Source organism: Hydractinia symbiolongicarpus, chromosome 4, assembly GCF_029227915.1.
Source record: "Hydractinia symbiolongicarpus strain clone_291-10 chromosome 4, HSymV2.1, whole genome shotgun sequence".
NCBI lineage: Eukaryota > Metazoa > Cnidaria > Hydrozoa > Anthoathecata > Hydractiniidae > Hydractinia > Hydractinia symbiolongicarpus.
Window position 1 is genome coordinate 17,781,264 of NC_079878.1, and position 23,687 is coordinate 17,804,950.

Genomic DNA, 23,687 nt, shown 5'->3' on the forward strand with positions numbered 1-23,687 from the left:
TAAAACCTCTTTTTTCACAATGAATACGCAAGAAAGAGCACGCATATCTTCAATTGGAGTTATTGCTATAGCAGCAGCAGAAATAATAATAGCTAGAATGTAGTAAGCCCGTAAAGAGTTCATTTTGGTTTTAGCCTCATCCTCTAAAATAAAACGGTATAATAATACTGATATTGATAGGGAGTAAAGAGCAACCTTTAACAGTAGGAGTAATAATTTTTATTTAGCTTTGGAAAGAATTGTTTGTATCTTTAACTTTAAAACAAGGTACCTGACATTCCGTAAAGAAGTACAAGTTTTTTGTATCATTTTTTCTTCTCATTCGGCGACGTAACATCCCATAAACATCGAATCTCCTTCCACTCCTCGGTAAAACGTTCGGTTTTTTTCTTCTTTCTTTGCCTCGCTAGCCATATTTTTAGGTTTTTCAACACTAGCACTGTGATTAGAAACCGGAAGTATGCTCAAATCTTCAGTTTAAGCATTAAATATTCTGTTAATTTCAATAGAAAAAATTTAGCAAAAGTTGAACACCATAATGCTTCGAATAAACGCCCCCCTTCTATTAAACGCCCCCTCGAATAGACGCCCCTCTTTTTCAGTCATTTTTTAAATAAACGCCCCCTCGAATAGACGCCCCTCCCTCATAAGGGGAGTTTTTGCGAGGCGATGGTAAAAGTATACTTACTTACTTTTTTCCTGAATCTTAGGTTTAAGGCTGGAAATTTAGCTTTTCGCTTTTGAAGTTCATTCTCTAAAACATGTGGATATCTTCTGTTGTGAAGATATATATTATAGGTATCCTTAAAAACTGCAAAAGAGACCAATTGTAAAAAATTTAATAAACGCCCCTGGCGTTTATTCGAAGCATTACGGCATGTCCAACTTTTAAAGAAAGTTGTACAATTTTGCTGTTTTTTTTTTACTTTTAAACGGTCCGTTTAAACTTACCGTGTATTTAAAAAGCATATAAGCCAAAAAAGTAACACGCTACACCTGTTTTATTTGCTTTTTCTATATTTATCATATTTACTTCAGGGGTTTATTCGATTTCCAACAGCTGATGCTGTGGAGAAGTTACGTAAAGTTGAATTTTCGACATCTGCGTCTTGGAACTTCACTTTGACTAAAATTTCAGGTAGGGCGGAATACTTCAATTGAAGGAAAGATAGTCCTATTTTTTAACGTTACATATTTCAGTCCGAATTCTCAAACCATATTAACCTTTTAATGGTTGAAGATCATCATCATCATCACCATCACCAGCACCAGCATCACCATCACCATATGCGTACGGTTTTGCAACTTCATAATTTTTTCCGTTAGCCTTATTAAATCTTTGTCTAATAAAAGTTATTATATTATTTCTTATTATTATATATTATTAAAAGTTATTATTAATGCACTCTTGATGATGGACTCTTATTTTTACTTAAGTTTTTCTTTCCATGGTGGGTTAAGTACATGGTAGTGTTTCTGTTTCTTCCTGGGATAGAATAAATTGTACACATTTGCAGCCATCCAACCATATCGTTTAGCGTAGCAAAGAAATGTGTTCATGATGGCACAGCTGCTTTATCGAACAATAAGATTATTTAGCTCTTATGAGGTATTGTCTAAATTTTATCTTCCCAAATGTTTCACATTCAATTTTTATTGAATAATGTTCATGTCAACCGATTTTAAAAGAAACTTGTTACTTGGATCTAAAAAGTTTGAAAGATAAAGTAGCTAAATATAATACTATTGCATGCGTTTATTTAGTTTTACCTGTAGCACTGTCATAAGTTACGAATAAGAAAATGATTCTGGACTGTGGCATAATGAATGCTGGAGTTAATAATTAGGCTTAAAAAATTATAATTGTGTAAAATATTCGTGTCAAGTTCGATTTCTGTTCTTGCAAAGTTTTTTTCAGTATTGCAACCATTTGGGTAATATACTGATATTTTTTTTTGTTGCAACTGTTTTAAAGAAATATAGAAACATGACTGCGTGAGTGATTATCTAGCATCCAAACTTTAAGGATATTGCATTTGAATTAATACATCAATTAGTCAAGCGAGCTAATAATATGTCACCATGTTGACGTGGTTGCATTAAACTCTCGTTTACGATTCAAACGTCCCAAAAACTTTTGGAGAGAAAGAATTGAAGATATTAAAAAGAAACAAAGCAACCGGAATCGGCGGTCTACCGCCTGCTTTGTTAAAGGACAGTTTTGCATCCATATTGTAACCACTTCTGTTATAAACCTATCTCTGAAGACAGCAACCATACCCACAGAACGGAAACACGCGCCAGTAACCCCAATACAAAAGTCCGGCTCGTCAAAAAAAGTTGATAATTACCGTCCTTCCGCAGGCAAAAGAGGTCACTTGCAGCTACCCTGTTCATGGACAACATCAGGAGAGAGATGGATAAATTAAAACTGGTCGGAGACATATCAAAAGCATTCGACACCATTAGTCACAGCACTTTGTTATCGAAGATGGCTGCTTATTATGGTAGTAACGAAACTGAGAAAGAAGGGTTTTGTAATTTTTTGTTTAATAGGCAACAATCTCTTTCGTATGACGATAAATATTTAGACACTATAGGCGTTTTCTGTGGTGTGCCGCAGGGTTCTATGTTAGGCCCAATATTGTTTTTGATTTTCTTTAATGACTTTGAAACTGTTAACAAACGCCAGAGTAATCGAATTTGCCGACGACAAAGTGATTTACGTTGCTCACCATTCTCTCGCCGAAATTGAAAAGTCGTTAAATCACGAACTCCAAAATATTTCTACTTATTTCAGATTAAACGACTCAGTGAAAAGTTAGAAGGGTAAAAGGGGATGCTGTTTGGCAACAGACAGGCTCGCAAAAGCGGTAAAAGTGACGTTCAACCACTCTGAAGTAAATGTTACAGAGACATACAAATATCTTGGAACAACAATCGATCAGTCACTTTCCATGAGCATCAACTTCGAAAAAATGTATAAAAAAGTATGTACTCGACTACGCTTATTAAATTCCTTGACATCAAATTTTCACGACGAAACAGCTTTGGTGATCTTAGAGACTGTGTCTGTTTGTAACAGGCAAAGTAGATATGCTTATTTTCCTTTGATGTAGCCGAAAAAGTTATGTCTCAAATGTTAAAATTTCTGACGTTACGGCGCGACGTCAATAACACTACTTTAACGTCAATATCTTATACTAAATTAATGAAGCCATTACAGTGCACCTAAAACTTAGAGGCCAAATAACTTGGAAACGAGGTGGTGATGTCAATGATTTTTCACCGCGTAGGTAAGTAGGGAGCACCTAGGACCAATTTGGGTAATTTTCCAAAACCTGGTTCCCCAATCCGTTTCGGAATGGACGAGTTAATGACGTCATCAAAAAACCTTCAAACCCTAATATCTCTGCAACCGTTTGTCAAAAGTACATCATCCTATACATTTTCTTGATCAGCGTTTCAAGATCTATGCGATAAAGGCAGCAGATATACAAATTTCTAAAAAAAATTCAGTATTTTAGCAGGTCTTTGCTGACGTCAGCAAAATTTTTAAACTCTATATATCTCATTAACCGCTCATCAATAGCACATGATCATATACATTTTCTTGATCAGCAGTTTTTTTTTTTTGTATCTGCACTGCTGTTGTCAGCAAAAAACTTAAAACAACCTATTTTTCCATTTTTCTTCTGCTTAAGTGGATTTCTCCACGGGCTTTATCGACTAGTCTATATAATAATACGCCAGTTCCGTTTCTCTGTGACAGGCAAAGTTGATATCCTTATTTTGCTTTGATGTCGCCGAAAAAAATCTTTGATGTTGCCGAAAAAAAATATGTCTTCTGTGTCGAAAAATGCCACGAGTTTGCGCTTGCGTTTGTTTGTTGCGTTTTATAATCACGTGATCAAAATAAAAATTTTAATTGGATGAATCAAACCAAGTGATGAAAATAAAGCAGTTCTATTTGTTGAAAATTCCAAGTTTCCCCTGACGATCAAAACAAACGTAAAAAGTTTGTTAAATGAAGTTCCTAGCACAAAGTAACGGAATTTGTCTTTGCATAAAAGATGGCTGTTCTTTTTAAGCATTTGTGTACTCTTTCCTTCAAAATAAATCTTTACAAAAACATTTAAAAAGGGGCATGGTATATAAATGAAGTATAGAAAGGTTTCTGTAAGGTTTGTTTATGTTTTTTTCAGTTTTGATAATATTATTGATGCGAGATATGTTTGTTATAGCTAGCATCATAAAGCCAACCACATCAACAACAACTAGCTGGCTAGTAATATATAAGTATGTAGCCATGTTCTTTAACCTAGCTAAGTTGCAAGTTTATATTTAACTGCCACCTATTAGCTACTGTAGCTAGCTAATGTTTGCTTCAAACTTAAGATTACCAGCAGTACCTAGCTAACCTCTGAGTTTTATGTTGCTTTTTACATCTTAGTTATCTTAGTGGTCTTTGCTAGGAATATGGCTGTAACTTATTTCACTTGATTTTTAAGTTTAAATTAGAAGATATAACAAGCCACAAAACCTTTTAAAAAAGTATCTAAGAGCTCTTTTTTATGCAAATAATGTATTTTTCACATTTTGTGTAACTAAACTTACATAGGTTGCATGAAATAACAAAACGATTTTTATTTAACATGTAGTAATTCTGATAGCTCAAGTGTGATGATTTGTGTTGTTCTAGATGTTCTGACTCAAATGTTTTTGTTTAGGGAAGGTTTACATATTACGTAATCAAGTGGGGAAGGGGGGTCATCGAAATTGCTTACGCTTGATTAAGGGGGGGGGGGAGGGGTCAAGTAGTTTAATGACATAAGCAAATCAAAAAAAATTAACAGCATATTTTATCATGAGTGTGAAAAATATCAAGTATCTAAAGTGTTTGTATTCGCCATATTCTATATTTTATATGCAAGATATATATCTTGCATATAAAATATAAAAGTAAAATATAAAACTGTAAATATTCGTCGTTTTTTACGGATTTTTTGTTTTTTTTGGGGAAGGGGGTTTCAGTAGATGATGACTTAATTCTGGGAGGGGGGTCAACCAAATAATTACGACTGATTGCATGGGGGAGGGGGGAGCAGAAAATCGGTGAAAAATTGATTACGTAATATGTGAACGCTCCCTTATGACATTTCATGTCATTTAAGAAAAGTTTATATAAACTTTTTTGAGGGAGTACTATATGCATGGTAACATCGAAGAAGCTTGTGCTTTTTTTTAATTCTTATTTGAAAGAGGTTTTTGACATTGTGGGGAAAATTTACGTAGCTTTTTTACATTTTTTGATTTTGTTGCAGTATTTACATGGGTTTTTGATTATTTATTTTTTAATTTTATTTTTGGGGGGAGGGGGGAGGTGGTGGAAGAATTTACATTTTTTACATTTAATGTAAAAAATGTACAGGAAAAGCTGGGGTGACTATCCATTTACATATATAGTGCATATACTATATATACAAACTTTTTTTTTTTTTTTTTTTAAATTATGTTAACTTTTGTGGCAAAAAGATCATGCAATTTACCGAAAGAACTAATTTAATAGAATTTAACTTTTCACCTTGCAAGCCATTCCTGTTTTTTATATTCAAATGATAAATTTAACTGACATGATATATACAAAAAGTAAAATTCCCACAAAATCCAGCAAGCGTTATTAAACCCTGAAAATTTTAGGCATTTTCCTGATTATTTTTTTGGTTTGCGAAGTTCTTTTTCTGCAAAAATTTCTAAAAATAAAGTACAGAAATTACCTATTTTAAATGTAAATTTAATTTCTTCTAATTTATGGTTTTGATATTTTCATGTAAGAGTGTGTGGGCAAAGACAAATCAACATGCTAAAAGAACTGATGTTTGTTGATTTAGAATTACTAAACATAACTGTTTTTTAAATTTAGTGTAAACTTTTGTGCATATGCCAATATTCAATACACCAAAAGAGCTACTTTGTTGATTTCGGTTTTATACTCTTTATAAGCTATTTTTTTCTTCTTTTTGACATTTTGGATTAACTTATTGTTGTTATATGCATATAAAAAAATGGTGTTTTGCAAATTTCTGTTTTACAACTCAATTTTCACATTTTATATAAATTCTTTATGACAGGATGGTATGAAATAGACCAAAATACCTGATCTTAGTTGTTCTTAATTTACAGGCTGTGCCTGGTGAAGCTTTAAGGTGAACATTTTGTGCAAGACAATGACATGACATATCTATATGTATATATATATATATAACTGATAGAACTGATTTTTGTTGTTTTAGATGAGATAACTGAAACTTTTTTGACATATTTTTGTTATTTTGTGAGGTCGTCCATACACAAACAAAGAATTAGATTTTGCAAGCTGTGTTTTCTATATTTTTTATAAATTCTTACCGGGGAGGACTCTGTGCAACGAACCGATAAAGACTAATTTTTGAATTTTATGGTAGAATTTAATGGGTAAAAGACAACATGCAAAATGTCAAAAAATACTGATTTGTGTTGAATCAGAAGTACTTTCTACAACCATTCTTTTTTTTTATAATTGATTTTTGTTGCAAACTGTTTTTTTTTTCTTACATTTCGGATTAAAATGTTGCTTTAGAGGGTACATACATGCAATAGATACATATACCAATAGAATTAAATTTTGCAAACTGTAATTTTGTCGTTAACCTCTCATTTTTTATATTTGATTAAATTTTTGTGGAAGACACCGTGGGTATGCTATGGACCAAAACAAGAGAATTTAGTATTATAAATTTGGTGCAAAAATTGATATAAAATGAACTGTTAGATTGATCGTTGTTGTTTTTAGGGGACTCATTATGACTCAAACTTTTTTTTTGCATTTCTAATTTGACTGATTAGCCAAAAAAAATAAAAAAAATTGCCAATTGGATTCACACTTTACTAGCTGTTATTTTTTATATATACTTTATGTGAACATTCGTGACAGAATACTATGTGAGATTTCAAATTTTAACCTTGCAATCCATTTTTACACCTAAATAAAAATTTCTGGCAGAGGCACAATTTAGTGTTTATTTTTCACATTTTGTGTCAATTTTTGGCAGGGTTTGTAATAAACTAACTTTAATATATATATTGACAAAAGTTGTGTTTGACATTCATCAGTTTTTTTTTTGTATGTGACATTATGAGTGATTTAAATGTTATGGGTGAGATGTAGTTTGCAATGCTTTGGTGAACTTCTTTCCTAATAGTTTTTGCATTGTCAGAGGGTCAGGTCAGGTAATCTTAGTAGATTTAGATTTGAAATGTCACATTATACTGCAGTTTTTTTAAATGTTCATTTTTTTTGGATTTACATAATAATACAGATTGTAAGATTCACACTGTTGTATTGTTTGTTTTTTGATGGACATATATCTGTTACATGAATGAAATGAAAAATCACTGGATTTTTCCACCGGAATCAGCTAGTCTATATAATAACACGCCAGTTCCGTGTCTCTGTGACAGGCAAAGTGGATGTCTTCATTTTGAAGACATCCACTTTGCCTTTTTGTAGAAAATGTTTTTACTTTGCTGACTTTGGTTGTTGGTTTTTGGTCTAAAATTGTCGGAACCAACATATTTTTTGGACGATTGTAGCTCGAACAAGCTATGTAACAGGACATTCCTAATCAAAGTAGAATTATCTCACTCACTGTGTAGTATATGTAGCTAGCTAGCTAGAAAATCTGTGCAAAAGAATTTTTCTATGCTAGCATGTAGCTAGCTATTCTATGCTACCTTTAAGTTAATAGTTTTATGCTAGCTAAATAGCTAGTTTTATACTAGATAAGTTGATAGTTTTAGGCTAGCTAGATTTAGGTTTGAGCTAGGCTTAGAAGGGGTTTATTACATGCAAACAAAAGTGATATACACTAGCAATACGTACTCTTTCTTTGTTATCTTGAAAATGCCCTTCCGTCTGTTGCGACGAAAATTCCGTTTAAGGCGTTATGAACTTCTGGTAAATAACATTAAATGTTCAAAGGTTATAAGTCATAGCAGTAAGCTGTTCAACCTCTAAACGTCTTTTTTTTCTGCACCCTTCAGCAATGCGCCAGTGTGCATGTTTTTTTTTTTTGTAAAAATTGATATTTCGTCCAAATTGCTACTATGACTACAACAGATGTTTTTTCAGGCTAAATTTCATCTTCTCTCACTCTCATAGCCTAAACTAGAATTAAGAAAAAAGAGGCTCCTTTAATTTAACAGTTAAGTCTAGTTCTAGCAATACCATAGCTACAAGACTGACAAAGCCTCACAGATTGGTCAAAGATAGTGTTTCAAGACTTCTATTTTCATTAGCTGTTAAAAAAGTACATCAGCCTCACAGATTGGTCAAAGATAGTGTTTCAAGACTTCTATTTTCATTAGCTGTTAAAAAAGTATATCAGACAGAAACATAGCTACAAGAGTACTTTTGTGACTGTGTTTGACCAAGAAACGTTCCGTCTACCTGAAGAATATTATATTATTTACATGCTGCGTTCATAGAAGTGAAGAAAAAATTGAAGCCGTTTTATTGACTTTTCCGAAAATTTCTAAGCCCCACGCGAAATTTTACAACCATGATATCTCAATCTCCAAATATCTTCCACCAGGGGTATTTTGATGAAAATCAATAAACAAAAGACGTGGTTATTTATGTATGATTACGGCAGTCGTAATTGTCGGACAGTGACGTAAATGGTCTATCATAAACACTATTTTCTTTCATTTTATTAGAATCTGAAGAAGAGGAGTATTTTAAGAAGGCTGAAGAAGACAGACGTAAAAAATACGAACAGAATAATAAACGAAAGAAAACACGTGGCGTAGAGAAGTTAACACTCGCATTTCCTTAACCTTGAATTAAGGTGTACGTATTCTCCAATTTTATTTTTTGTGAAAACATAGAGATAAAATAAAAGAGAAAGAGGCACAACGCGATAATTTCTATTCAAAATCCCAATTTTTAAACAAACAATGCTGAAGAAGCGCGTCACTGGGTTCCAGTTCTTTTTGCGCGTTTCTCGCAAAACAACTAATCACTAATTCTTACAGCATAGAAGAAGAATAAAAGAAGATATTTAGGTTTTCCACTGAAAGCTCTTAGGGGTTACCTGCATAGTTTTCAAGAGAATCAGTTGAAGAAAAAGCTCAAAGGTCCAGCAACCATATTTGTTGTTGTCGTATGTATGTATATCACAAACAACTGTGTTTTTTTTAAGAAATACGGAACGGAATACGAATCCTTCAAAGATGCATAAAGGTAAGGGTTATTCTTTACTTTAGTAATAAAATTTAAGTGAATGACGATGACTAATCTAAGTTTCAGGACAAAATTCAACTGTTAGTTTTCGGTGTTGATAGTTGTTTGACCCTTTAAATGCGCTCGATGTGTTATCCTACATAAAAAAGAGGAAATCTCTAAAAAGTCGTGGTTTTTATAAACAACTTATATTAAAACAGCTCAAGCTATCTACTATCTTTTTTCTATTTAGGTATCAAGAGCTGCTCTAAAACATTTAAAAATGATTGGATTGCAGTGGACAAGGTAGATTTATCCCTCAATGAGGCTAACTACATAACATGTAACCCACTATTGTCATATGAATGATTTCTGTCACAAAAAGGTAGTTTTGGAAGTATTGAAAACTCACATTTCACACATTTGAGATTTCAGAATTAGGATATTAAATTGAATTTTTCATTCTGTTTGGGGCAAGTTAGACTTTAACCTCATGTTCTTGCTTGTTCTTGTCACATTTCAAGCCTCTATCCCAGCTTCTATTTGGTAAACAAAAATGAAATGAAATTTCCCAGTGATTTTGCTCGGTCGAAACAAATTTTTCCTTTGAGGAACAATTTTAAAAAAAAATTCTTGAAAAAAAAATGGTTCTGACGTAGAAATAAAAAAGTCACAATTGTAAAATTTTGTTCACTAAGGGATAGTTATATCAAACTTTAATCCGAGAAAACTATGTGACATTTTTTTGTTAAGTCAAAACGAATGTTTGATTTGATATTTTCACAAATCGACACTGAAAATATTCCATAAAGATTATTTATGTGAATAGAAACTTCCGCGAAACAAAGTTTGTGATTTTTGGTCTACATAGGAAAAATTAGGCCCCGCGAAAAAATTGACTTCTATAAATCACGAAATTTTATTCTCGCGAAATATTTGATTTTTCCCCACTTGCATTTGTATATATTTTGTATTGTAGTGTGAAGTAATACATATTTTATTTCTTCGTTATACCCTTGAATTCCCGAAAGTTAATTCTCGCGAAAAATCCAATATCAGCCAATTCGCGAAATTCACAAAATTTTCTATCAAAGATTTTGCAATTGTTTTGCCTCGCAAAACTTAATTTCGCGAAAGTAAATGAAGTTTTTAAGTAAACAAATTGGAACAATTGTGCAAGATTAATTTTCAAGATTGTATGTATATATAAGCGAGAACACAATATAAAAAAGGTCGTTGGTTGTTGGAAAAACATTGAGGCTAAAATTTTGCACGTTTACAGCTGAAATCCAGACGTTCTGATAAGAAAAAGTTGTATATTGTTTTCTTTTCTACTGGATAAAAATCAAAATATATAGAGTGCCATTGAAAATCCCGTTTTACTTTTTCTATATGTGGAGATTTGTGATAAGCTTTATGCTCTATGAATTACCATAGAAGTAAGTATTAAGGTTAGCCATATAATATTAATAGTATAAATATTCACAGTCAGTAAGAGGTAGTGACAGGGAGTGTGACTTTCTTTGTCGATTGCTCATGCAGCTAAGTCATATCTGCAACCCTGGAAAACATAGCCTTTTCTGTCGAAATCTCTCCCCTGATTAGAGTAATATGAAGTGTCACTGAGTGTTAGTAAACTTTACGCCAGTTTTAGTTTAAAATTTATTAGGGAACAGTAAAATAAAAAAGTATTTATATCCTAAAAACGCTAGGTAGATAGGTTTTAGTTTTAGCTCGCTAACATATACCAACAGATACACTTAAAGCTGCAGTATTTAAACTTGTTTGTCGCACTACCACTATCGAACTACCCTCTTTATAAATGTTAATTACGATTTTGGGACACTGTCAGGTTAGAGCTGTAAAAGTCAACATTTTGTGGATTCATTCTTCAAACTTGCATGTAAACATCCATCATTTCGTAATTTGCTCATAACTAATCTCTTTTTTATGTTATTCTGCATTTTTCCACGCGTATTTCGCGAAAATGTATATGGAAATAGGTCTATTGAATCTTTAAAAATATTGCCTTGAAAGATATTTCCCATGCTTTGGTGTGTTTTGTTTTTTCAGGACACAAAATAATATCAGTAAAATTTCAGCCTTCTCCATGTTCTTATTTTGTGTTTGTTTTTTAGCTATTCTCAGCCTTATTGTTCAAAAGGGAAGAATGAAAATTAACTGGATACTCTACAAAATAATAAGTCAAATAACTAGTCATGTTGCGAATGCTATCTATCTATATAATAATACGCCAGTTCCGTGTCTCTGTGACAGGCAAAGTGGATGTCTTCATTTTTCTTTGATGTTGCCGAAAAATGCATGTCTAATATGTTAAATTTTCTGACGTTACGACGCGACGTCAATAGCACTACTTTAACGTCAATATCCTATATTAAATTAATGAAGCCATTACAGTGCACCTAAAATTTAGAGGCCAAATAACTTAGAAACGAGGTGGTGACGTCAATGATTTTTCACCGCGTGGGTAATTAGGGACCACCTATGACTAATTTGGGTAATTTTTCCAAACCCGGTCCCCAAATCCGTTTCGGAATGGACGGGTTGATGACGTCATCAAAAAACCTTCAACCCTTAATATCTCTGCAACCGTTTGTCAAAAGTACATAATCCTATACATTTTCTTGATCAGCGTTTCAAGATTTATACGATGTAGGCAACAGGTATACAAATTTCTAAAAAAAATTTTTTAAGGTTTTGACGGGCCATTGCTGACGTCAGCAAGATATTTAAGCCTTTATATCTTCTTAACCGTTCGTCAATAGCACATGATCATTACATTTTCTTGATCAGCAGTTTAAGCTCTACACGATGGAGGCAACGTGAAAACAAGGTTCTTTTTTGTGGATCGGTTGCTGACTTCATTAAAATTCGAATGACGCTTCTTCTTCATATTTATCCTGCCTCAGTGGATTTTTCCACGGGCTTTATCGACTAGTCTCTTATAATAATACGGAGCTTCTGTCTGTGACTTTTGCAAAGTGGATAAAATTTCTTTGATAAAGTCTATAAAACATCGCCTATAAATTTGTTCTGTAAATTAGCAAACTTTGACGTTAAAGCAATATTGACGTCAAAGGAAAGTATATTAAGATTAGTGAAGCCATTGCATTGCACTTTTAAATTTAAGGCTTAATAACATGAAAACGGGTGGAAATAACTGACGTCATCTCCTGCGTGGGTAACTAGGGACCACCTAGGACCAATTTGGGTAAGTTTCCCAAACCTGGGTCCCCAAATCCGTTTCGGAATGGGTGGGTTGATGACGTCATCAAAAAACCTTTAAACCCTAATATCTCTGCAATCGTTTGTCAAAAGTACATAATCCTATACATTTTCTTGATCAGCGTTTCAAGAGCTATACGATAGAGGCAGCAGGTATATAAATTTCAAAAAAAAATGTTTTGTGTTTTCACGGGCCTTTGCTGACGTCAGCACAATTTTTAAATCCTTATATCTGCTTTTGCGTTGGGATCTTCACTGCTGCCTCCAGCAAAACATCTAAAACAACCTATTTTTCCATTGCCCATCTGCCTAAGTGGATTTCTCCACGGGCCTTATCGACTAGTCTATATAGTAATACGCCAGTTCTGTCTGTGACTTTTGCAAAGTGGATAAAATTTCTTTGATAAAGTCTTTAAAACATCGTCTATAAATTTGTTCTGTAAATTACCAAACTTTGACGTTAGAGCAATATTGACGTCAAAGGAAAGTGTCTATAATAATAGCCGTATTCCGTCTGTCTGTCTGTCTGTCTCTGCGCGGAACATGGCGGAGCAAGTAGCGAGACATACGCAAAATCCCCGCGGCCCTGCAGCTTTGTTCAATCACGAGGCTCCATTTTTACTACTGACCAATCCAAGTGCTTCGCGGCCTCAACATGCCAACGGAGGAAACATGCTACCCCTAAATAGGTCATTTTGTTCCTTTTTTCTTCTGAGTACTTTGTATCCTATAGGATTATTTAGTTTCTGTGTTTTCACATGTTCAGGTGAGTATAACATGACGTTTTCTAGCCATGTATAAATCTTAAACAAAACAATTTTTGAAGTGGCTACAAGTACGTGACCGTATTTCTACTTTTTTTTTGCTAGAAGTACGGCATCCACGTATTTTTACTATTTTTTGCTAGAAGTACGGCATTTACGTATTTTTACTTTCTTTTGCTGGAAGTACGGCACTCACGTATTTCTTTTTTCTAGAAGTCGCTTGGCCAGCGGGTTGGTTGGAGAGTTGACGATAAAAAGATATTTTCTTTTTAGGTTCTCTGTACTAGGAGCTTTTATTTACATCTCTACAACTTTGACTACGTATGTTCAACGGCTGATTATATGTTTTCAGGCTACGGTCATGTTAAGAATATTATCAAGAAGATATGATGCTCATATTAGTAAAAAAAAAGAACATTGAGGCTGCAACGAGTATATGTGTACCTTTGTCAAATAGTTCAGCGCTAGTGTGGGGAATGAAGTGAAATCTAAGTTGTCGAAAGTTATTTTTTGAATAGTATATTACACCGGAAACACCATAAAGTTGTGTGCACTTTACTTGATTTTCTACACACTTTATGGCTGTACTAAAGCGCTTTACCTCCTGAATGTGTGGCACAGTTGACAGTTCTTCTTAATCACTCAATCTGGTGTTTAATGCTGGGTAACAGCCCCTTGTGGCTTAACCCGGCGTTTCAACAGAGTGTATCCTGTGTTTTGTAAACCAAAGCCGCAATAGATTTTTTGAATAGGGTCTTAAGCCTAAACGCATGTGCTGCACGGTTTACCTGTACTAAGCGCTCAGTCCAGTGTCACAATTAATTTGTTAACCTTTACTGAAACTTATTTCGCAAAATAAAATAAAATTGACCAATTGTTTTCCTATGACGGGGTAACAAATGGTTGTAACTTGTGTTTTTATTTTGGCTAAAGTTGCAGTAGAGTTATATTTTCAAAAATACACTACAGCCGAAACACTATAGTGTTGTGTTCGCTTTACTCGATTAACGACATACTGCATACCTGTACTGAAGCGCTCCACTTGACCATGTGGCACAGTTTACGGCTCTTATTAAGCGCTTCACATAGTGTTCAACGGCGTGTCACACCTTGACTTGTGACTTACCCCGGCGTTTCGACGCCGGGTTTCCCGGCTATCTATATTATATTGCCTGTGTACATCTGTTTGTCTGTCACACAAAATGGTAGCTTAGCTGCGTAATAGCGAGAAGCACGCAATGCGGTATAAAAAGGACGGGCGAACCCGTGGATTTTCCACGGGCTAACGACTAGTATATTAAGATTAGTGAAGCCATTGCATTGCACTTCTAAATTTAAGACTAAATAACTTGGAAACGAGTGGAAATAACTGACGTCATCTCCTGCGTGGGTAACTAGGGACTAGCGGGGACCAATTTGGATAAGTTTCCCAAACCTGGGTCCCCGAATCCGTTTCGGAATGGACGGGTTGATGACGTCATCAAAAAACCTTTAAACTCTAATATCTCCGCAACCGTTTGTCAAAAGTACATGATCCTATATATTTTCCTGATCAGTGTTTCAAGATCTATACGATGAAGGCAACAGGTATACAAAAAAATTATGCTTTGGCAGATCTTCGCTGGCGTCAGCCAATTTCTTAAACCCTTATATCTCCTTAAGCGTTTGTGGAAAACGTATGATCCTATACATTATTTTGATCAGCGTTTCAACCTCTACACATTACAGGCAAAGAATAAACTAACTTTCGCCCATTATTTTTTTATCTGCACTGTTGACATCAGCAAAACAACTAAAACAACCTATTTTTTTATTATTCTTCTGCCTAAGTGGATTTTTCCACGGGCCTTATCGACTAGTTATGTAATAATAATAATTTGTTATTTTTATTGCTAGATGTGCCTTAACCTTTTTGTGTAAAACAGTTTATTGAACATATTTCATAAGTTTATACTCGTTGTTAATAGTACAGGGAAGTATCTTTTCCTTAATTTACACACTGTTAGTAACGTTGAGCTTATTTAGTACTGCTATTGTATTTATATATGTGATAAAATCCTTCAGCCATTCTACCTATGACTCAGAATAAAATGCTTTTTATTAACATTTGTTTAGATTCTTTTTCAGGACCTTGCTTAAATTTTTCTTTTGGTTTAATTTGCCGATCAACTAGAAAAATCGTTTTAACGTCCACATTATGTAAACACGTGCAATTAATTATTTCAAAATTTCGATGGCGTCTGCCAGGACCAGTCAGCACACCAAAAATTTTTTTGAAAATTTGTTTACACGCTGCTTTTATTGTGTAAATCTGAAAACGCTGATAAAGAAAATGTATAGAACCATCCGCTTTTGATGAACGGTTAAGGAGATACAGTTAAACTCATGTAATTCGAATCTGCAAGGGGATTCAATATTGGTCGAATTTTGGTGGGGAAGTGTTAACGGGTTTACGGCGCTATTAATCATCAATGTTGTAACATCCTACGAAGTAAAATGACGCGTAGTGTTTGAGAAATAAGTTGCTATTTTCATGTAAAACAAGTGTTACAAATTTTTAATTATTATTTTTCTCATAAAAGTCCATGATTTTGCTCTGACTCCTATTAACCAATCTTCAATGGTTGCTCTTATCGGACATTTGCGACACCAGAGTATCAAACTTTGGATCCGTCTCAAACAACGTCAGTCTCTATTGCGTCTTCAATTTTGTATTGTGACGGTGGCGAAACTGGATTGTCGTTACGACAGTCATCATTGTCATCATTAGAGCTAGCATCACGATCAACAATCTCGACCTCTTTATATTCACTCACTATTTCAGCGACAGACAACGGGCGTGATTCATTGGTCAAAAGCTTTATGTCGAAATCCACAAGGGATTCAGCACCCAAATCCTCAGGAGCCATGTATGGTCTGACCTTAAAAAGTTGGTCTAAATCAAAATTCAGCTCATCCAAAACGTCTTGCTCATCAGCACTTTCATCATCTGAATCATTGGTCCTATTCTTGAAAGGGTCGTCATCATCGTCAACAGCAGCTTTCCGAGCATCTTCTGAAATTCCTGATTTTCGAAAACAGTTAACGATTGTTGTTTTAGATACATCATCCCAAGCTGTCTTGAGCATCATCATGGCTTTTAGGATTGATGTGTTTGGCAGCTCTTGTCTAACCCTCTTATGATCTTTCGAACACCAATGACAAGGGATCGGTATTTGGCCTTTAATGAATGCCATTGTTGGGAATGATGTAAAATATCAACAGACAAACAAAACACTCAAAAAGCATTCTATTCTATTTCAATGAAACGTTCCATTGGTAAAAACGTTCGAATTTCACGGGAAAGTTCAATTATTGGAAAAATTCGAATTTCATTGAAACGTTCAATTGTTAAAAAAATTGAGTTTTAGAACTTTGAACAGACGAAAATTTTCAAAATTCTAATTACATAATCAAAATTTGCTCACGGGACCAAGAAAACTGTTCGATTTACGTGAGTTTGAATTATAGGAGTTTTCTTATAAGGATTTTAGAGTAAACTCGGACGGGACCGGAGAATTCGTTCCATTTATATGATTATTCGAATTATAGGAGTTCGAATTACATGGGTTCAACTGTATAAAGGTTTAAAAATCTTGCTGACGTCACCAAAGCTCCCCCTAAAAGTAAAAAAATATTTTCTTTAGAAATTTGTATACCCGTTGCCTTCATCGTATAAGATCTTGATGTAATTTTAACAAACGGTTACGGAAATATAGCGGTTTAAAAAATTTTTGATGACGTCTATTCCTAAACGTATTCGGGACCCAGGTTTGGGGGACAGGTAAAATATATTTCAAAGAGAACCACATCATTACAATGAAAAAACACATATAGAACCGAAGACATTAAGCGTGGAAAGATAACACTAAACATTTAAAAGTTGACACTACAGTTCTAGTTATCGGAGAGCATCTGCTTCTTTTCGCACTAGTTCAAAATCGGGCATCTCAATAAATCTCTTTTTGTGCGTGCGTGATCCACGGATGGACAGAATCATCCATCTCAGCAGACTGTAATTAACTCTTGTTCCTACATAACTAACAATTAATTCACTAAATTCCTTGTTTTTTTTAGCGTTGTATGCTCTGCTTACTTAGCGTAAAATCTACGACACTCCCGTTCCATTCCTTCAGTGGCGCTAAAAACGAGTGGTGTGAACAAACCATTTTTAGTTTGTATAATTCTATCATATGCTCTTTTCTCCGACTTTTCGTTCGTGGCATACGCCTTTTTCATAGAAATCTTTCTATAGCATTAAGCTTGTGGGTTGTATACCCTTACATCGAGATACGCTCTCTGTCCATAGCATTAGAAATCTCTAGCTGCAATGTCAACACGGACCTCGTCTTGTTAATTGTTGGATGCAATTTGCTCACCAGTCAACGGCTCGAGATCTGGCTCTGTTGCACACATCAGACAATAGCTGGGTTGTAATATCCCTTAATTCGTTGTGTCGTCTTGCAATGAACCCTCCAGTATGAAAGTCAATGCATGCTGCACAGTAAATGGTGAACCGCATGTATGTATGTATGTTTCTTTATTTAACGTTGGTCAAATTTACAAGATAGCTTTCGCTAATAAAAACCAAAACCGCATGGACATCGTTCCGGTAATCTGGTATGTGGTAGGTTGTATCTCAAGCGAATAGCATCCTAGAACGATCTTTTATCTAATGTAAAATTATACTTTTCCAACGAAAGAACAGTCAACCAGTTGTATGCTCCTCTGTCTGTAGAAGTATCAAGTGTGCGCATTTGTAATTCGTTTACGGCCATGGCTTTTACGGCTTTTAACTGTGCTTCATTTCGGTCTTTTTTATCGACTTGAATCTGACTTTTTACTTTTCACATTTTTTCTTCTTTGTTAAGCTTGACTTCTCGTTGTTCAAAAGCAGCGTTGCTTTCGTAATTTTGAGTATAACTTTGGAAGGTTTGCCGTTTGCAATAGACTAAATAGCTGATCTTGTATGACTTAACGACAAATGTTGGATTTTTTTTTAATGTTTGGTTTCCTTTTTTTTTCCCTGGTGTACTTCTTGAATGGCAAAGCAAGTATATAATTTTAGCGTATTTCGCTTTTTACGTAACGGTTGTTAGACGCCTTTGATTTTTTTGGACATTTTCCATTTTTATTTCATAATTTTTTTCAATATTTTTTTTGTTGCACATGCTTATATTTTTAGACGTTTTGTTTCAGCGGTTATAAACATAGAATAATGCAGATTGTGAGCTTCAAATTACTGTGTTGTATGTTTTTGTTTGGTATCCCTTACATCGATTTATGAGAGGTTTAGTGGATTCTTCCACGGGAATTTGGCTAGTCTATATATTAATACGCCTTGTGTGCGTGCGCGCACGGTGAGGCCATGGCACACAAATCACGGGTCACTTTCTTATTTCTCAAGCATTGTCTCTCCAATGCATGGCGTCACGTTAAAATTTACGAAATTGCTACACATTTGTTGTTTATTTTAGAAGTCGTACCGGGTCGTTACGAATAGAAAAATTAAATTTTACCCCCGGTTTACCATGTACATGCGTATCTCATGGAAACAAGTTGTTTATTACCTGAAAAATGAAGACTGAATTGAAGAATGTTGTCTCTTTTTCAAAATAATCCTGAAGCATGCCAGTGTTTACTCATAATCATAAGGTTAGCTTAAAGATTTTTGGGACCGAGGTTGCTTCCTTTTATATGAATGAATTCGAATCTAAAAAATGTAAAATACAAACTGTTGTGTTGTTGTCGAACGAAGTTTGGGCTGTTAGTTAGAAATATTTTTTTTAAAAAAGAAACACGTACGATGATATAGCATCACAAAGAGAATTGATTGGAAATGTATCAAAAAATTATATACGCTTTCAATTTATTCTGTTTGGGATGAAGCGAAGTTTAGTATTCGAAATAAAAATCTGATTGAACTTTCATCCAGAGAACGCTAGCAAGCCGCCTATAGAGAAAGCGAAAGGAAAGCAGGTGTGTTGTTTAGATTATTTGCTAGAGAAATGAATTTGGGTGTATAACGATTTTTTAGCCGTTTTAACTTTTAAAGCTAAATTTTCCCTTAAATATTAAGTTTCTTGTTGTGTCTTGAGCCGGAAAATATTTTCTTAAAGCACTTTTTTTGCAAGAATAAACTCTGAACAATGGGTCAGAAGTTAAGAATATCCTAAGAATATGTCTAAGCTTGATTGTTTGTTCTAAATATGAACATTTGTATGACGCACAAAATTGATTAGAAGTTTACTTTTTTATTGTATATAAAACAAACTGAACTTTTGTCGCTCCAAAGCAGTGGACCGTAATGGAATAGAATTTTCCATTACCTATAGCAAGTGGTAGCAGGCTTTATTTTATTACGACATGATATATTTTCAGGCTAAGAACATATAAAAAATAATGAGGATAGTATTTGCTAAAAAAGTTAAGAACACGGCGAAGACTGAAACGAAAACACACTATTCTTATAAAAACAGCGTGTATCCTAAAGAAGAATTTATATAAACTGTAAAAAGTAATTTTCTGTTTTTACTGTTTTCAACACTACAGAGTGTGGTGATACACTTTTGTTGTCATTATTCTAAACAACAATCAATATAGAAAGTGTTGCGGAGAGGTTGCCAAGGCAAAGGCATTAAGCACGGCAAGGAAAGGGCACGGCAAAGGCAGGCAAGGAAACAGGAAGAGGAATCAGCAAGGCAGGGGTAGGCAAGGCATGGGAGGCACAGACAAGGGCATAGTAGGCAGGTACCAGAAAAGGCATAGGAAGGGTAGGCAAAGGCACGGTAAGTGCTGGCAAGGCAAGGGGACGGCAGGGTAGGGGCAGGCACCTTAATAGAACCTCTTCTCCCCTGCAACTCAAAGATTACGTATACTCAATATGTAAGTCCAAGAGTATGGAAAATATTGAGGTACAAATAGTTCAAATTCAATACCTGAATTTGTTATCAGGTTAATATAGAGTGAATCATCTTAGCAGAATTATGTGTCAATACAAGAATTTAAACAATGATTGCTCATAATGCCAAAAAAAATCGTGTTTTGATGAATTTGAAATTAAAAGTCAACTTGGTTTAAATGAATTTAACAATATGGGTTTTTACTTAATCTTATAACATTAAAAAGTCAAGGTACAGAAATGTAAAAAATGGCATTTTTGTGCTGTATAAACAAAAAGATTACCTAATATCCTCAATATCGCTATATTATATACTTATGAATACCTGGTTGTTGTAGGTGGAAGATAATTATCTTTTTCCTAGCCCTGTCCAGGATTTGAACCTGGATCTCTCATTTTGCATGAGTGTCATAGCCATTAGATCAGCAGGGCATAAATATATATGTATAAACAAAACTTTACAGGTGAATATTCAGGATATACACTTGGAATTTACAGAACACAGCCTAGTTAATTAACCTTTTAAGAAATGCTGGTTAAGCCACAAGTAACTGTGTTACCTGGCGTAAAACGCTCGATGAAACAGTTAATACAAATTGTAAACTGTACCACACATTCAGGTGGAGCGCCTTAGTACAGGTGTGCAGTAATCGAGTGAAACACACAACGTTTAAGGTGTTTTGGGTTTAATTATATTTTTCAGATTCAGAAAATATATTTCCTTCAACTTTAGCTGGAATACTGTAAAAAGACAATTTACATATTGTGCCATGTCATAGCGGAAACAGTCAGCAAGCTTTTTTTTATTTTTCACAAAATGTTCCCGGTGAAACTTAAAATATATATGTACTTTATCTGCAGTGAGCCATTAGTATAGGTAAACAAACCCTTTCAAAAAAAAAAAAATTAGCACAAATTCTGTTAAATAGAAACACAGGTAATAGCTTGTCGTTAACACTGGGGCTGAGTGATTACTACAGGTATACTGTGTTGCACATATACGTTTCAACATAATTCCCATTTCCAAAAAACTATCCTAACTTCAGTTCAAATAAACAGATAGTAAAAAGCCTGTTGTCATCCTACACAGCTAAAACAATCACTCAGCAATTTTATTTTGCAGAAAAGTTTTTGTAACATTTAAAAGTAAAAACACAAAAAGAATCCTGCAATATTTTAGGGGAAACGTTTATTTGAAAGATAAAAAATTAATCGTGACATCGCATAGGCATAATACATTTTCCAAAAAAACTTTTTTGCAACTTTGGTTTAAAAAAACCAGAGGAAACAGCCCGCTGTTACCCTGTTCAACTTAAAATCAGACAGCAGTATATGTTTATTTTATACAAGTAAAAAGTCTTCATAACAAAAAGCTCTTACATAATTCCAAACTAAATAAAAACTTCAAAAGAATAGCAATTAATTAGGCTAGCTTGGTACCTAGCTATATATAAATTTGAGACCTTGTTTTTGAGCTATTGGATTTAAAATATTTGCACCTTAATCAGGGGCGTAGCCAGAAAAAAATTAACCTTAGTCGAACCATTGACCCGCAGGGTCAACATCGCACCGCAGGTGCGATAATAACCATCTGGGGGTTTGGGGGGCGTTGTGAGCCCCCCAACGCGTCCAAGGCGGAGCCCTGGAAGCCAACGGCTTTTTACGCCCTTTAAACACTGAAACGCCATAAAACCGGCTCTCTGACATACGCGATAGACGTTAAGTATTGATCGAATTGATCGAAAAAGGGGAATAAATGACAACATATAATACATTAAAATCTTTATCATCAAGGATGTAATCAAATCAGCAATAAGACAACACAACACCATCATAATGTTTTTTTATAGATTGAAAGTTATTAAAGCAATAATTAAAATGTTCATTCTTCTTTCTTCATATTTAGCACCAAAATAGAGTTTTCTGAAGATTGGAGGTCATTAAAAAATTACCAAATCAAAATCTTCTTTCTTCATAAATATAATAAAAAATTCAAAAATATAATAAAATAGAACCATGGACAAAATGCCTTCATACAAATCATTGAAAACCCTCGTGTTACGTTCCACACATCGTGTTACAAACATTGGGCATAGTTGGGATTATTAGTTAAGTAAGGAACATTCTTGCGTAAAAATTTTAACCTACTTTTGGAAAATTTGTAAAAATATGTTACGTTTGATTCGATTCATCATGTTTCAGAAATAATGTACAAAGCATGATTAAAAAGAAAACTAAATTTAAGCAATGAGAAGAACAAGGATATGTATAAAGCTAATCTGTTTTACTTTAAAATATTAGCATGACAACTATTAATTTTAACAGATACATTGCCAGCGTCGTCATAACATTGACCTTATCAATTCTGTATATATATTAAGAGAAAGTTCATAAGGTTTTTAAAATGACCTTTGAAAAAGACAAACCTGAGAGCCTTCACTACAATGGCAAGTTACAATTGGAAGAATAATCGTGATCACTGAGGTGTGCAGCTTGTCGTAGTGAGTGCCTACATTATATTTCCCAATACCGTTAATAGGTTTAATAGGTTTCGATTTAGAAATCCCTTTGACGAAAAAGATTTTAAGTTAAAGGTTTGCTTTTTACAAATGGAGGAAGTCGCGTCATTAGTGCTAGAAGTGCCACATTGATTAACTAACGTTTGGGCTAATGCAAAAGGAACAACTTCGAGATGATACACACGTTTCCTTTTTCTTTTCTTTGCTTTGTTATCATAACGTATGACAACCTAGCTTAAAATATTGAGTAGAATGCTTAAACGTAGCTTTACTCAAACTTGAAGAAACTGAAGGGATTAGGTTTAAATTGCCCATAGCGGGGAGCTTAAATTTGATTTCGAGTATAGGATAATAAACAAAAAGAGCCCAAGATTTATCACAAATTGTATCGAGTGCCTGCTCAAGAACGCTTATAGGGATGAGCAAAACCGAAAAAGGTATTTCGATTGGTTATATCGTTGAGAAAGTACGAAGCAGTGAATTTAAGTACACCGACCTCCTCATACACCTTTTAATCACAAAAACCCCGCTTCCACCGCCACCTCCTCATCCAAAAACAAGTAAAAAACGAAATCATATGCTGATATCAACAAAAATAATATTAAATATTAATAACCCACACAAAATAATATTAAGATGCATGACGTCATCAACGCATGCGCAAAGGCATATACTCATATTATACAGAATATGAGTAAAAATTATCATGTCCCCTGAATTATTCCAAAATAAATATGGATATTTATCAAGAGCTCAATATCAGGGACATTGAGCGCTACCCCTGGTTTCTCTGTTCTATTCCAGATCACTACAAAACAAAAGACATGTGTATCAATATAGCAATGCTATATAGCAATGGAGCATCTCGTTATGATGATAGTTCCTCACTTACAATGTCATTTAACTTACGGAAGCATCCAGAATGGCTTCAGAAATACCAAAGCATATTGACATGG

General features: G+C 34.2%; 1 protein-coding gene across 7 annotated transcripts in view; it reads left to right on the forward strand.

Moving 5' to 3' along the window:
- The window catches only part of LOC130641624 (la-related protein 7-like), a 71,028-nt gene extending 51,151 nt beyond the window's left edge, over positions 1–19,877 (forward strand). For 4 of the 7 annotated variants that reach the window (XR_008982485.1, XR_008982484.1, XR_008982488.1 and 1 more), the window contains 4 exons: positions 1,039–1,138; positions 8,758–8,890; positions 9,243–9,283; positions 9,516–19,877. Coding sequence is in view for 1 of the 7 variants with exons in the window: in XM_057448498.1 (XP_057304481.1) it covers positions 1,039–1,138; positions 4,245–4,299; positions 8,758–8,764 (162 nt within the window). In the remaining 6 variants the exon portion in view is untranslated. Of the gene's footprint in view, positions 1–1,038; positions 1,139–2,800; positions 2,991–4,244; positions 4,300–8,757; positions 8,891–9,242; positions 9,284–9,515 lie in introns of those variants that run through there. The other 3 variants (XR_008982486.1, XR_008982487.1, XM_057448498.1) reach the window with 3 other exon arrangements.
- Positions 19,878–23,687: the final 3,810 nt, after the last annotated feature.